The 16883-nt window shown below is 47.8% G+C and overlaps 1 protein-coding gene across 3 annotated transcripts in view; it reads right to left on the bottom strand.

Moving 5' to 3' along the window:
- The window catches only part of mfhas1 (multifunctional ROCO family signaling regulator 1), a 76030-nt gene extending 64183 nt beyond the window's left edge, over window positions 1-11847 (bottom strand). For 2 of the 3 annotated variants that reach the window (XR_010962719.1, XM_067983371.1), the window contains exon 1: window positions 8953-11847. Coding sequence is in view for 2 of the 3 variants with exons in the window: in XM_067983371.1 (XP_067839472.1) it covers window positions 8953-11794 (2842 nt within the window). In the remaining variant the exon portion in view is untranslated. Of the gene's footprint in view, window positions 1-5669; window positions 6278-8952 lie in introns of those variants that run through there. The other variant, XM_067983370.1, reaches the window with a different exon arrangement.
- Window positions 11848-16883: the final 5036 nt, after the last annotated feature.

The following is a 16883-nucleotide window of genomic DNA, read 5'->3' as shown; positions in this document are numbered from 1 at the left end:
CTTCCCTGCTCCTCTTCGAAATAGCACCAGGGGATCTTTTACATCCACCCGAGGGCAGGCGCGGCCTTGGTTTATCCCCTCATCCAAAAGACAGCACCTCTGATCAGTGCAGCACTGGCTTAGTACTGCACTGAAGTCTCTGGAGTGGGGCTTGAACCTCTGACCTTCTGAAATGTCACTGTATTATAATTTACAGCCTGTTTAAAAGCCCTGGAACTCTGCACCTGGTTCTGACTCAGTGACCACAAAGGATAAATTCCTGATCAAAGCTTTCAACGAAGACCAAGCTTTTGTTGGAGAATTCCACTGATCCTTAAATTAAATGCAGTGTGCCCCCTGATCGTTTTTCCAAAGGAATGTCTGCTCGGTCAGTGCCTCCCTAGTAGATTCCTGGGGAGAAAACAAAGCCAGACACCAAAAATAACAATATAGCAAACTAATGGACTTCGGCAGCAGTGTGGCGGGGGGAGGGGAAAGAAAGGAAACTGGGCCACACGGCTCAACAACAAAGTACGTTTGCAATCTGAGGAATGACATGGTAAGTAGTGGAGAACAGACAGGACTGTGCGGTAAGGCTCCTTGCTGAATACTGCTGCACTGCATTGACCACGTGCTCATTCTCCAGTACGTCACCCTGGGAAGCGTCTGTACACTGATACCCAGCCCACTGCAATACACAGCAGGAAGGGTTAAACATTGGAAGTAAATACACTGCGGCCTATAGGCTCAGCGTTGAGCCAGTAACCTCAGTGCTCACCATTGCTAAACAACGAGACGCAGTAGGACCAAAAAAAATAACTACCAACCATCACAGGATGTGCACTTTCTGGATCAGTTAGCCCCATTAAGAGAGGGCGGGGTGAAGTAAACAGAAGCAGCTCATCACTTCTGCCTCGCCAACACACAACAGAAGAGAGTCTTTGAACTGGTCAAAACTCTCCTCTCACAATCACAATCTGCAATAATTACCAAGAGTTTCAATCAAATGGTTAATGAGCTTCCCCCTGGCAGAAAATGGTCCATTTTGAAATAAATGCCTTCCCCCCGGATCAGGCAGCGAGCGCACCCCCCCACCCCGCCAGGTCAGGCAGCGAGCAGCCCCCCCACCCCCCGGGTCAGACAGCGAGCGCACCCCCAGGGTCAGGCAGCGAGCACCACCCCCTCCCCCCTCACCCCCCGGGTCAGGCAGCCAGCACCACCCCCTCACCCCCCCCCCCCGGGTCAGGCAGCGAGCACCACTCCCTCACCCCCCCGGGTCAGGCAGCGAGCACCACCCCCTCACCCCCCCCCCCCCGGGTCAGGCAGCGAGCACCACTCCCTCACCCCGCCAGGTCAGGCAGCGAGCAGCCCCCCCCACCCCCCGGGTCAGGCAGCGAGCACCACCCCCTCACCCCCTCACCCCCCGGGTCAGGCAGCGAGCACCACCCCCCTCACCCCCCGGGTCAGGCAGCGAGCACCACCCCCTCACCCCCCGGGTCAGGCAGCGAGCACCACCCCCTCACCCCCCCGGGTCAGGCAGCGAGCACCACCCCCTCACCCCCCCGGGTCAGGCAGCGAGCACCACCCCCTCACCCCCCCGGGTCAGGCAGCGAGCACCACCCCCTCACCCCCCCGGGTCAGGCAGCGAGCACCACCCCCTCACCCCCCCGGGTCAGGCAGCGAGCACCACCCCCTCACCCCCCCGGGTCAGGCAGCGAGCACCACCCCCTCACCCCCCCGGGTCAGGCAGCGAGCACCACCCCCTCACCCCCCCGGGTCAGGCAGCGAGCACCCCCCCCCCACCCCGCCAGGTCAGGCAGCGAGCCCCCCGTGCCGGCCAGAATTTGTGTACATCGGGTGACGAAACGGGTAAGGTACTTACAGGCTTCAAAGATTTATACGAAGGTTTAATCGTAGGAGCAGCGGAGTCAATCTTGGGATTTGGAATGACGGAGGGGCGGGGGTGGTGGTCCTAGAATATGGGAGCACGGGACGGAGGGGGCAAGGGTACGAGAGCACTTGGGGGGGGGGGGGGGAAGAAAAGGAAAGCAACTCCTGAATCCAAAAGTACTGTGAGGGGGCTATTGTCTGGCAGTTCTGCAAAAATTAAACAAGGCTTTTTACGCTGGCTTCCTTAATCATATAGAAGGTGCATGGGATAAACACCATTCTACCGGTGCAGTCACTCCTACTTTGTGTTCTACCTGCAAACGAGCTTCAGCTCTGTAATATCACGTATCAGGGCTGGAAAGGGCCATAGCTCGGTGCTGGTCACTCTGCAACTTGGACAAGCAAAGAAGTTCCATCTCCCTTAAAATGACTTCCAGTGCTGTACTACACAATTCTCCTGCATCTGATTCCCTGCTCATCTCTTCCACAGAGGTTTTATTTTTCATGCTCTTCTGATTGAAGTGCAAGTTATTGACTAAAGAATGAGTGGGGAACAAGTAATAGTATATACAAGAGGCACTAAGCTGGAGACTGGTGCCCATGCACCTGCAATTTCCAGATCTTAGCTAGCAGCTTTCCCCCATTGGTAACACACTTGCCTGAGTCAGAAGATCATGGGTTCAAGCCCCACTCCAGGGCTTGGTCACATACTCTAGGCTAACACTTCAGTGAAGTGTTGAGTGTGCTGCGCTGGCAGAGGTGATGTCTTTTGGATGACATTTAAACAAGGTCCCATCCACCAGTTCAGGTGGGACGAACAGATCCCATTGGTAGTATACACAGAACAGTGTGATCCTGGTGTCCTGGGTCAACATTCCTCCCTGAACCAACAGCATCAGAAACAGATTAACTGGTCATTCATCTATCTCATTGCAGTTTTTGGGATCTTGCTGCAGCACAATTTGGTAGCTTTGATTCCCTACATAACAATGGCTGTAATTCATTGGCCATGCAGCACTTTGGAACATCCTGAGGATGTGAAAGACATTGTATAAATGCATTTTAAAAAAATATAATGGTGGTGTGTAAAAGAAAGCCTCAAGAAAGCCCAGAAGAAAAAAAACCCACAGCAGGTGAATCAGCTGAGCTGCTCTCGCATGTACTGGAATGGCGTTTAGAAGTGACATCAGCAGAACACCGGAAAAGTATCCTCTTCCTGTGCCCAGGCTGGGGACCTCAGAATTGGGCAGAGATGAAAATAACGTACCTGCAAAATAGGAGCGCAGCAATATTTCTTCAAATCATTGATGGCCGGCGCGGACACGATGGGCCGAAGGGCCTCTATCCGTGCTGTATAACTCTATGACTATGACTCTATGATTTCACCTTGCCTCCTTCACCACCAATTTTCTACCCTGCCCTCTAAAGTCTGTTAACTCTGTGGGGATTGGGGGTCTGGTATCTATGAGCCTTAACAGTTGAGTGTGTTCACCTGACATTTGCACATTAGCACTTGCAGCATGGGCTGCTGGATAGTGATCAGCAATCGAAATGCAGGAATTTACTCTCCCTAAAAACACTGGGGCTAATTATAGATCTTCACCCCGTCCTTCGCACTTTTAGCAAGGGTGACTTAGATAGCTTTCAGGGATGGGAACCCCAGGTGATTCTCCTCTCATCAATAGGGACTGAGGCTGATTATAGCACCCTTGCCGCTCCCCCCCCCCCCAAACAACCAATTGAAATCAGCTATCTCAGCACAGGCCAGGAATGAACCTGGAACTTGCCTGGTCTGCATGACTCAGCACCTCACTGGGTAAACTCAATGCCATCAAGGGAACTACTATTTCTTATTAACCATTGGTAGGATCAAATTCTGTGGCTTGCAATAATTGCACTGCCTACATTTCAGTACAGAAACTAAAGGATAATCATCTCCCAATTACTGCTGAACATTCCAATCTACACATTTGGAACTCCATTTAGTCATGAAAGTAACTACAAGAAAAATCAAGAATCTTGTGCCATTAATGTTGCATGCAATCCAATGCAGAGTGGAGCAGAGAAGTTACTGAATCTAATTGCACACTGCACTGTCACCAAAGCTTAATGAGGAAGCGGAATCAGCACCCTTACTACAGAAGCAGCACACACCATTAGCAAATCACTCTGACGCACAGTTAGAATACTGGCTGCAGTTTTGGGGGTCCCCTTACAAAAAGGACATCAAAGCCATAAAGAGCTCACAGTGTAGATTCACCAGGATGATGCCAGAGATGGGAGACTATAGTTATGAGGAGAGACGTGCAATTTTGAGAATATTTCCACTGAAGCAGAGGAGGCAAAGGGGAGATTAAATGGAGGTTTTTTTTTTAGGATTAGGAAGTGTTTTGATGGAATAAGTAGGGAAAGGCTAATTTCCACTGGCTGGAGAGTCAGTGATGACGAGTCATCAATTTAAAATGGTCACCAAAAGAGTGAGGAGAGGGGTTGGGAAAGTTACCCAGGGGGTTGTTGGAGCATGGAATGCTTTGCCACATGGAATGGCTGAAGCAGAGACCATTGAATCTTATGGGAAAATTGGATGAATATTTGAAGTGGAATAAGATACTGGGGTATGGGGAGAGAGCAGGGCATTGGGATTAGCTTTGGATTACCGTAGCAAAGAGCTGGCATGGGCACAATGGCCTCTTTCTGTGCTGTAAACTTCTATGGGTCACTAGTGTAGAGAACCTTCATTTCAAAGCTCTCACAAGTGTGTTTCATTTTCAGAGAGATCTTCAATATCACAGACCAGAGCCAGAAAGTTCTATTTGCTGATTAGCTCAGGACAAGTCCTCTCTCCCTGTACCTCCAACACTACATCTTTCTCAATTTCTTCCTCTGTCTGATTCTCTGCCTATCTCTCCTTCACTACACAGAGATTTCATTCATCATGCTCAAGTTGAAGTGAAAGTTAACAGTTTTTGAGAGTTTCTCAATAAAATTGAACCAGCCAAGTGAGCAGGTCATTTGTTTTTTCTCCTCAGCACTGCCCTTTATGACTGCATGAGCCTACAGTAGGTAGCATCACACAAGCGATACCCTTCCACCTCCCAAGCCATCGCAAAACATTTCCAAGCGCAGCTCCCGAGGTGTAATTACGCCAATTTTAAACTCTTTACTAAACCCCAGGATTCCTAATAGTTTGGGCCAGCAGACAGAAGATAGTTTCTAATCAGTGGATTAAATCTACTCCTCACCCTGATTCAAAAAATATTTAATGAACTACTAATAAATTAGTTAACTATTAATTGTGTGCTAGGTTCAACAAGTCTGTGGAGAAGCAGGGTGCTTTTTTTTGATAAAACTGGCTGGAATCACAAACCCTTGAATATTCTTGAGCTACAAGTGGGTACCTTGTATACAGATTATCCATCCGTTAGTTCCTGCTACCTTTATCCACCTTGCTCCCCACACCAGGCTGGAATCGGAGGGCATCCAACCTGCTTTAAAAAGCCAGGATGCTCTTAAAGTGGCCACCAAGAGTTGCACAAGCATGACTCGCCCGCCAATTTTCTTTCCCTGTAAGGAAGTCACCAGTTGTTCCATCAGGAAAAACGGGAGACCTTCTGATGTGGAAATTCACAGCTCTTCTGCGCTGCTAGGGTCGCCAATCCTCCTGAATTGTCCTGGAGTGTCCAGGAATTAAAAGTTAATCTCCTGCACACTGTTGTGAGCGACCCGGGAGAAAATTCATGGGGGCACTAAAAAAAAATTGTATGTCTTTTTCCATTTTCTTTGAATACTTTCATTTTATTAGTTATAAAAATATTGGAAAGGGGGAACAAAGGCTGTTTGAATGATTCTTGACCGTCAGTCAATCAGGTAACGAGGAGTCTGATTGCTTTCCACTTGGCGTGGGAAGGCAGTGCGTCAGGAGGATGGTCGTTGTTGGGTGACCAATGGCGAGATCTTTGGAGGCAGGAGGTCATGTGATGAAACCTCCAGGCATACATCAAGAGTTGGCAACCCTCTGCACTGCTGCTGTAGAGGCAGTGAGTCATCTAAAAACAAACCAGAAGAAAAGGTACCTCTCTATGCAGCTTATCTCCCCAGTTGCAAAGATTGGTATTTCAGTCAATACTTTCTGGATAGGTTCTCTCTTCCGCTAACAAATTTGGCATTTGCCTATCACCCTCTAATCCAGCCACGTTTAATTGTTGATATTTTGTTCGATTCCGCCTTACAGTTGCAAGGCTGTGATGCCCTTGAGGGGGATTTGGGCAGCATCGAGAATTCCGACTGTCTGCCTCTCTTCCGTGGCATTCTCTATGCTCGGACGGCCCTGGAGAGGGATCATGAGGTGTCTGCCGGTACGCTTGAGACTCTCCGCGACCGGTGGGCTCCGCAAGGACTGGAGTGCATCCTTGATCAATATAATAAAATTATTTGACTTTGTTTGTTATTTGATTTGTTTTTTAAAAAAATAAAGCACACCCTAACCCCCCCCCCTTCTTATAAAAAGGAGCCTAAACACAAGATAAAATAACAGTAAAGGAGGAAAAGACAACATCAACTGCAGGAAAAGAGAATTTTACTCCATTTATACTGTGTCCGCCTTGGCTCAGCAGTAGCACTCTCGCCGGAAGGTTGTGAGTTCAAGTCCCACTGCAGAGACACGAGCACATAATCCAGGCTAACACTCCAGTGCAGTACTGGGAGAGTGCGGCAGTGTTGGACATGCCATCTTTATGATGAGACATTAAACCAAGGCCTCTTCTACTCTCTCAGTGGAAGTAAAAGATCCCAAGGCACTACTCGAAGAGGAGCTGGGAGGTTCTCCCTGGTGTCCTGGCCAATACTTATCCCTCAACCAACATCGCTAAAAAACAGATTATTTGGTCATCATCACATGGCTGTTTATGGGACCTTGCTGTGTGCAAATTGGCTGCCATGTTTCCCTATATTACAACAGTGACTACACTTCAAAAGTACTTCAATGGCTGTAAAGTGCTTTGGGACGGCCTGAGGTCGTGAAAATCGCTGTATAAATGCAAGGTTTTTTTTTCTTTTGCCTCTATGAAGCTACCTCTGGAGGGGTACACGGCATCTCATCTACACTCAGACCACCTCAACACACAGCACTGTATTTTAACAAGGGTACATACTGCTGACAATAACAAAAAATACCTGTTACATGTTAAGTTACTTTCCTGTTCGAGTTTTCCAACTGAACTCCATATTGTGGGCGCGGCTGGATATGAAGGAAAAACTACAAGTGTTGGAAATCAGAAATAAACACAGAACATGATGGAAACACCCTCAATAACCATCAGGGAAGGGAACCTGTCACCCCTACCCGATCTGACCTTCGGGAAACTCCAGCCCCACACTACGTGGCTGACTCTTAATACCCCCAGGGCAGCGAGGAATGGGCATTACAACTTTACCTAAATCCCAAGAACAGACAGAAAAAAAGCAGGTCAGCATCTATTTTTTCCCCAACATTTTCTGACTGGTTCTGTTAGGCAGTACGCGACAGGAAGAAAGGGTTTCAAAGTTCTGATGCTAAACAAGTGAGAAATTTTCAATCTTTTGTTTTACAGATGAAAGCCTGCCCCTTACATGATTTTAATAGAACACATTATGTGAGAGATAAGAAGAAAAATTAACAATGTACATCTACTCCAAGTTAAAATATAAATTTCAGAAACAAAATTAGGCTCATGACATTTGGGCTTTTTTTTGCTCAGTTCCCAAAACCTTCCCCGAGTGGGTTTATACATTTAATATTGAAGCAAATTAAGAGTATTAATATGTCTGCCTTCAATTATCTGAGCCCCAGGACATTGCTGCAGGAGTTCCTCAGGGCAGTGTCCTAGGCCCAACCATCTTCAGCTGCTTCATCAATGACCTTCCCTCCATCATAAGGTCAGAAATGGGGATGTTCGCTGATGATTGCAGTGTTCAATTCCATTCGCAACCCCTCAGATAATGCAGCAGTCCGTGCCTGCATGCAGCAAGACCTGGACAACATCCAGGCTTGGGCTCATAAGTGGCAAGTAACATTTGCGGCAGACAAGTGCCAGTTACTGTTTTAAATTATGCAACTTATAGGAACAGGAGTAGGCCATTCAGCCTCTCGAGCCTGTTCTACCATTCAATTAGGTTATGGCTGAACTGTACCTCAACTCCATTTACCAACCTGCCTTGGTCCCGTAACCCTTAATACCCTTACCTAACAAAAATGTATCTCAGTTTTGAATTTTCAGTTAACCCAGCCTCAACAGCTTATTGAGGGAGAGTGTATCAGATTTCCACTACCCTTTATGTGAAGAAGTGCTTCCTGACATCACCCCTGAATGACCTAGCACAAGGGAATACAAGCATAGTCCATGCAACCTGTCCTCATAATTTAACCCTTTTAGCCCCAGTATCATTCTGGTGAACCTGCGCTGCATCCCCTCCAAGGCCAATATATCCTTCCTGAGGTGTGGTGCCCAGAACTGAACGCAGGTGCATTCTAACCAGAGCTTTATACAATTGTAGCATAGTTTCCACCCCTTTGTATTCCAGCCCCTTTGAGATAAAGGCTAACATTCCATTAGCCTTTTAAATTATTTTTTGTACCTGTTCGTTCAGCTGTGTGATTTTTGTACTTGGACCCCTAAATCTCTCTGCTCCTCCACAGTTCCTAACTTCTCACCATTTAGAAAATACTCTGATCTATCTTTCTTAGGTCCAAAGTGAATAACCTCACACTTCCCCACATTGAACTCCATCTGCCACAGTTTTACCCACTCACTTGATATATCAATGTCCCTTTGCAACTTTCTGCTCCCATCTACACTACTTACTGTGCTTCGAAACTTAGTATTACCAGCAAACATTGATACACTGTTATAAAGTCAGTATGGCGTTCAAGGGGTACAACTTTCACAATTTCAAGTGTGGAATTCCACTTTTGAACATACTTTTTAAGCAATTGCACAGTCTTAAGAATTTAAAGAAAGAATAAAGCAGATATACAAGTGCAAGTTTAATGATCACTGATAAGAGGTGTTGAGATAGCTGTTTCTAATTATTTTTAAAGGATCTTACCTGGAAAGGTGTGAGGATTTGAGGACCCTCTTTTAAGGCACTTGGAGCACAGGACATGCACAGAGAAGTATAACCCCGGCCATTCCTGGAGGAGCACGTTTAGTTCTTCCACCAGAGGGATTATGCCTTGCCATGCTGTCCAAATATTTGGCAACGAAGCATGGCTAGCAATAGATAAGGTGTCTGCTTGCAGACTACTTTGGGACGGCCTGTAACTGATCACCACTGGAACCTTGCCCCGGTAAGCAAAGATCTGGTACTTGCCATCTGACCGGTGTACAACATGGGAGTTGATCTGGACACTATACCTGGCAAACAGGCCTGGCGGGAACAAAAAGGGGAAACTGTATTCCACCTGCAGCTGTTCGATTGCAAACGGCTGCCCAGAGAGGTTCGATCCGTTGATCCAGGCTTCTGCATGAGGGACTTCATTTTTCACATAACACGGGAATTTGAACCAAACCGTCACGCCGTTCAGAGGCGTAATTTTGGGTTTGTTGAGGCAGTAACAGAGTCCCATCTTCTCCAGCAGTTCCAGAATCAGATGAAGGTCCTGTTGGGTCTTTATGTGTGGTTTCAAAAGCAGTCTAATAATGTGCAGGGGGAGCAGCCCGTGGAGCAGAAATCCCTCCACGTAATGATGGAGCTGCGTTGTCCTCAGCTCGTCGATATTCGCGTCCGCTAAGAGTTTCTGGAGCAGGACCGAGGCATCGCGCTGGAAGAAGACATTCAGGATGTCGATCAGCTTGGTCAAGTTGTGGAAAACGCACTCTTTAAGAATCAGGCTGTCCTCGAAATACAGCAGCTTGCCGCTTTCGTGCAGGTAGGACAGGGCGCTTTGGAGTCGGTCTTCCGTGAGACCAGCTTGCAATCCCAGCCTGGCCGAGTCCCACCAGGAAAGCCAGAGCTCCTGAGGTTTAAAGTGCAGTTCTTCCAACCTCTGCCAGGATTTGGGCAAGACTCGGTGCAGATTGGGGAAAATCTCCCGATGCTCGGCCACGGACAACAGCTTCTCCTTCAAGCGGTTGATGCCAAGGTAATCGCCCCGGCAGCTGACGGTGATGACCGGGGACAGGATCTGGAGACGGTTGTTCAGCAGGTACTGTACTTGCGCCTTCTTCCTCCTCAAGTTCTTATCAGAGACGCCATAAAACGGCGCATGTGGGCTTGTAGCTCGCAGGTCGAACTCCTGCCCGAGGGCGCCGTCCACCTTCTCGGCCACAGCCTGCATGAACTCAACATCTCGCTTCTCTTGGAGAGCAATTTGGTGGTGGATGTCCAGGCATTTTTCCTCCACCTCTTTCTCGTTGCACTGGTCCACATGCGCCCCCACCACACACACCACACCGTGAGGGACCCTGGCCCCGAGTAAGTGCAGGAAATACCCAACCAATTCATAAAAGCGACCAGAGACGTAAGCTTTCAGACTGACTACCAGAACATAAAGAGCACCGGGCGAGAGAAAAAATGGTTGGATAAGATCATAGTTCTGGTCGCCTGCTAGATCGTAGACAATAAAAGTTAGATTCTTTTCAGCATCGGCGACCCATTGAGTCACCTCGATTCCCTTGCTGTGTATCGCAGGGAGACCGGACGGGTTCCCAACGAGGCACTGCCTCAGTGATGTCTTGCCAGCACATTTGGGACCCATCAGTACGAGTTTCAGTCTGGGTTTGACCGCAGGCTGCGACAGTGCAAGCTCCTTCTGATACGCCGCTATGTAGGGAATCCCCTTCATACATACTTCGTAGGGCGGCTGTATCAAAGGGTTGTCCTTGATTTTCCAGAGGCTGACTTTGGAGAGCTTTCCAAACGAATCAGGGAGTATGGCGATCTGGTTTCCCTGCAGCACAAGCTCTTCCAGATTGCAAAGGTCCACAATGGAGTCGGGGAGGTATCTCACCTTGTTGTTGTCCAACCACAGCGTGGCCAGGTTGGTTATGTTGGAAATCTTCTGCGGGATAACGGAGAGCTTGTTTCGGCTCAAGTACAACTCCTCCAAATTAACCAGCTCCAGCAGAGCATTTGGGAAATCCTCAAATAGGTTGGACGACAGATTAATCATCTTGAGCCTCTCCAAGTCGCCGAAACTTTCCGGCAAAGAGTGTAAAGTGTTATTATCCAACATAAGACTCTCCAAGGCCGTTAGTTTGCAGAAAGTCTCCGGCAGACACGACAGCTTAAGGCTGCTCAGCCACAGAATTTTCACCGACTGCAACATCAGAATTTCTTCAGGTAAAACGTCGATCTTGTTGCCGGAGAAGTCCAATTCCTCCAGGTCGCTGAGATGCAGGATTTGGTGGGGGAAATGAGTCAACTTGTTATGGTCCACGTCCAGCGTCCGCAGCCTCTTGAGCTGGCCGAAGGTGGCCGGCAGTTGGCACAGCTCATTGAAGCTGATGTCCAGCTCTTCCAAGCTCTGTAAGGCCCCGATCTCGGGCGGCAGCAGCTGCAGCTTGTTGTGGCTCAGGCAGAGCTTCTTGAGGCGGTGGAGGCGGGCGAGCTCCCCAGGCAGCCGAGAGACGCAGTTGTGGCCCAGGTCCAGCTCGGCCAGGTGGCCCAAGGCGTAGAGCGGTTCGGGGATGACACAGAAGCGGTTCCTCCGCAGAATCAGCGCACGGAGGTTGGTGAGGGAGCCGTCCAGTCCCTCGGGGACCTCCTGCAGGGAGTTGTTGCCCAGGTTGAGGATCTGCACCTGGCTGATGTTCTCCGGCAGGGTGATGCGCTGGTTGTTGTGGGTGCACAGGGTGAGCTGGCGCAAGTTACTGCGGAGTTTCCTGCAGCGCAGCGCTGCCTCTCGCCACACTTTGGCCGTCTTCACACTGCGAGTGTTCTCAGCCATATTGAGACGGGGCTCTTTCCTGCTCCTACTACATGGTCAGCCGCCGCTCCTCCTCCTCCTCCTCCTCCCCCACCTCTCTCTCTCCCTCCCTCCTAGACTCCTCCACGGCTCTGACTGCCAAGTATCCCGGGCGGCAGCCGCATCTTACGCCCAGAGCCATGGATCGGGGGCCAGGGAGCGGAGCCCCCCCCCTCTCCCACCGTCTAACCCGGGGCGGAGAGGCTGCAACTCTTTCCCCCGGCACAGCCACAGCCGCCCGGCCGCTCCTCCTTCTCCTTCTGACACCGGCTCAAAGCCGCGCCCCGCAGCCAATAACACAACACGTCAGCCTATGTTACAGCTCGGTGCCCAGGGAGGAGCGGTCGCCGCCCCTTCTTGTCCAGACCAGCCCGACAGTAACAAAGAGCAGCCTGGGGTGGGGTGGGGAGGGGAATAAAATAAACCTTCAACCAAAGACATTCAATCAGCCCCGCCACCCTGGGGAGTGAAACCGACTCTGTTAGAAATGGTCCCCCCGGTAAATTACAAGAGCACATTCACCTCAATTCAAATTATCTCACCATGCGCAATCGATTCACTGTTGTGATTCACAATTTTACCCCTTTGCTGTGTTACAATTTTATCCCTTTGGCGTGCTATAATTTTACCCCTTCGCTGCTAAAATTTTACCCCCACGCTGATATAATTTTACCCCTTTGCTGCTATAATTTTACCCCTTCGCTGCTAAAATTTTACCCCTTCGCTGCTAAAATTTTACCCCTTCGCTGCTATAATTTTACCCCCATGCTGAGATCATTTTACCCCTTCGCTGCTATAATTTTACCCCTTCGCTGCTATAATTTTACCCCTTCGCTGCTATAATTTTACCCCTTCGCTGCTATAATTTTACCCCCATGCTGAGATCATTTTACCCCTTCGCTGCTAAAATTTTACCCCTTCGCTGCTAAAATTTTACCCCTTCGCTGCTATAATTTTACCCCTTCGCTGCTATAATTTTACCCCCACGCTGATCTAATTTTACCCCTTTGCTGCTATAATTTTTCCCCTTTGCTGCGCTATAACTTTACCCCTTATGTTATTTTTGGCTAATAACTGCAAAAAAATTATTTTGAATTATGAGGATTAAACTGCAATATTGGAAATAGAAATTCCACTTTAATATTCGACAGATAAAAAACATTTACCAACTTGGGATGCCCCTTTGCTGTAAACTGCAGACTTTGTAAACTTTATTATTCCGTCTCCAAATTAAAATAAATAATTACACACCAAGGATATAATCAGTACTCCGACCGGATTTGGTGATGTTGTTAAACAGCGGAAGCAACGTGCTATAGACAGAGCTAAGCGATTCCACAACCAACGGATCAGATCAAAGCTCTGAAGTCTTGCCACACCCATTCGTGAATGGTGGTGGACAATTAAACAACTATAGCAAAGGCTCTGGGTCCCAACAACATCCCGGCTGTAGTACTGAAGACTTGTGCTCCAGAACTAGCTGCACCTCTAGCCAAGCTGTTCCAGTACAGCTACAACACTGGTATCTAACCAACAATGTGGAAAATTGCCCAGGTATGTCCTGTCCACAAAAAGCAGGACAAATCCAATCCGGCCAATTACCACCCTATCAGTCTACTCTCAACCATCAGCAAAGTGATGGAAGGTGTCGTCGACAGTGCTATCAAGCGGCACTTACTCACCAATAACCTGCTCACCGATGCTCAGTTTGGGTTCCGCTAGGATCACTCTGCTCCAGACCTCATTACAGCCTTGGTCCAAACATGGACAAAAGAGCTGGATTCCAGAGGTGATGTGAGAGTGACTGCCCTTGACATCAAGGCAGCATTTGACCGAGTGTGGCACCAAGGAGCCCTCGTAAAATTGAAGTCAATGGGAATCATGGGGAAAACTCTCCAGTGACTGGAGTCATACCCAGCATAAAGGAAGATGGTAGTGGTTGTTGGAGGCTAATCATCTGAGCCCCAGGACATTGCTGCAGGAGTTCCTCAGGGCAGTGTCCTAGGCCCAACCATCTTCAGCTGCTTCATCAATGACCTTCCCTCCATCATAAGGTCAGAAATGGGGATGTTCGCTGATGATTGCACAGTGTTCAGTTCCATTCGCAACCCCTCAGATAATGCAGCAGTCCGTGCCCGCATGCAGCAAGACCTGGACAACATCCAGGCTTGGGCTGATAAGTGGCAAGTAACATTTGCGGCAGACAAGTGCCAGGCAGTGACCATCTCCAACAAGAGAGTGTCTAACCACCTCCCCTTGACACTCAACGGCTTTACCATCACCGAATCCCCCACCATCAACATCCTGGGGTTCACCATTGAACAGAAACTAAACTGGACCAGCCATATAAATACTGTGGCTACAAGAGCAGGTCAGAGGCTGGGTATTCTGCAGTGAGTGACTCACCTCCTGACTCCCCAAAGCCTTTCCACCATCTACAAGGCACAAGTCAGGACTGTGATGGAATACTCTCCACTTGCTTGGATGAGTGCAGCTCCAACAACACTCAAGAAGCTTGACACCATCCAGGACAAAGCAGTCCACTTGATTGGCACCCCATCCACCACCCTAAACATTCACTCCCTTCAACACCGGCGCACAGTGGCTGCAGTGTGTACCATCCACAGGATGCACTGCAGCAACTCGCCAAGGCTTCTTCAACAGTACCTCCCAAACCCGCGACCTCTACCACCTAGAAAGACAAGGGCAGCAGGCACACGGGAACAACACCACCTGCACGTTCCCCTCCAAGTCACACACCATCCCGACTTGGAAATATATCGCTGTTCCTTCATCGTTGCTGGGTCAAAATCCTGGAACTCCCTTCCTAACAGCACTGTGGGAGAACCTTCACCCACATGGACTGCAGCAGTTCAAGAAGGCGGCTCACCACTACCTTCTCAAGGGATGGGCAATAAATGCCGGCCTCGCCAGCGACGCCCACATCCCATGAACAAATAAAAAAAAGGACTCTAGCTAGTTATGAAATCTTACAGGGCAAGATACTCTGATGGGGAAATTGGGAATATCCTGTAAAAGTTTTCTGATATGTAGTTTTTAAAACAAAATTTCAAAATTTTTATTAAAACCAATAGAGGTTTATGATTAGCTCCACAGAATTTCTGATACAACATTTTATTGATTTATTACTGTGTGAAATGAGATCTGCCAGGCTGTTTATAAAGCCAGTTGCTAGTTAGCTAACCAATCACAGTTGCTCTGCATGAAAGTCATTTCCATTTCAAGTTCAACGGTCTTGGTTTGATCTTGTGAAGTGTAAATCGGGTGTAAACTGATACTGAAGTGAAGTGGAGTGAGACTGTCTTGTCCAGGGAGTCACACTCCAATGTCAGGTCTGATGCTGACTCCAGATTCCAAGGAGGATTTAGGCAATAACTGTAGACAAAACCACTTCGTACTAACAGTGCAGTGTGAATGCAGCCTAAAAGTAGTCAGCTATTAAAATATCTCAATAGATTTTAATAAAGGCTGCTTGAGTTTTGCAATTAATGATAAATGTATTGGTGATACAGTGCTGAAAAGGGAGTTTACATCTGGAGAGGAGTGTCACATTTTTAAAATATCTTCCGACGCAGCTAATTATTGGGCCTGAGCTTGTTGAAAACTTGTGCCATAGTAATGACGCATCTACGTCATAGATTATGGTGCAAAAATTCCAGGAAATTGTGGTATGAGTGACTTATGCCATTACATATGCTACACCATAATTTACTGGAACTGCTGCACCATAATACATCAGAGGGACTTTTAGAATCATAGGATCTTACAGCACAGAAAGAGACCGTTGCCGACACTTTTAACTATCCAATTGGTCCCACTCCCCTGCCCTTTCCCCATAGCCCTGCAAATTTTTCCTTTTCAAGTATTTATCCAGTTCCCTTTTGAAAGTTGTTTTGAATCTGCTTCCACTACCCTTTCAGGCTATGCATTCCAGATCATCATAACTCACTGCGTAAAAATAAATTCTCCTCATCACCCGTCTGATTCTTTTGAATTGCTCCACAGGGACCCTTGTTGAAAAAGTTGAACAGATAATTATCACAGCTCCGCCCCTAGTAAAATCAATGGCGAGATCGAGTTTGCTGAATTAACACCATTGTGATCGCTACAGCGACCTAGACCATTACAGAATGGCGCTGCAGAGCTCAGAATCAGTAAAGTATTCAATTGCTCAGTGGGTTGCCTGAGGATAAAATTTTTACTGACTTGTTCTAGAGACTTTGTTGAAATCTTAAACCTCAATTAAGTAATACAATAAGTGCTTTGACAGCCAGTTATGTTCTGATTTTCCCCCTGACTGATATTTTTATATTATGATTTATCCCTTTCAAAAGGGAATTGGATATACACTTGAAAAGGAAAAATTTGCAGGCCTATGGGGAAAGAGCAGGGGAGTGGGACTAATTGGATAGCTCTTTCAAAGAGCCGGCACAGGCACGATGGACCAAATGGCCTCCTTCTGTGCTGTAAGATTTTATGATTCTATTGAGCTCATGCACTAAGTATGGATTGCAATGAAATATGCCTAGGGATTGAATGTAGTTAGGGAGACAACCCAATTCATACGGGTCCCTTCTTAATGCCGATTTATATATTTATACTGTTTCAGTACAAACTCATTGAACAAATTAAACCCAACCTGGATGGTCAGGCCGTACAGACTGCGAACCATCTCCATGTTATCAGATTGGACCCCATTGCTCCTAAACGCGTCCCTGTTAAATAACCTGTTGTTCTGTGACAGGCCCTGGTACTTTGAATGTGTATCTGGCATTGGCCACGCCACCGCTATGCTCGCTGTGGCGTATTCTAATTATTTTTCCAGCAAATTGTGGTGTGAATTCACCATTGGAGGATGGGGGAGTACAGCGGTCTAACTTACGTGTTCGTCCCCAATACTGCAGCAAACTGTGGGCCATTGAGTTCACTCAGTGTTAACAGGAGGGAATAGCAAGTTTGTTGCTAAATAAGAATTCTACACTTGAATTACAATTATGCCTGGATCATGCTATAATGGGGCTCTTGGTAACAGGGTGAAACCAGCAATAGA

The sequence above is a fragment of the Heptranchias perlo genome, chromosome 4 (assembly GCF_035084215.1).
Source record: "Heptranchias perlo isolate sHepPer1 chromosome 4, sHepPer1.hap1, whole genome shotgun sequence".
Classification (NCBI taxonomy): Eukaryota; Metazoa; Chordata; class Chondrichthyes; order Hexanchiformes; family Hexanchidae; genus Heptranchias; species Heptranchias perlo.
The sequence above is the reverse complement of the archived record's forward strand: the minus strand, read 5'-3'. Positions and strand labels throughout refer to the sequence as shown.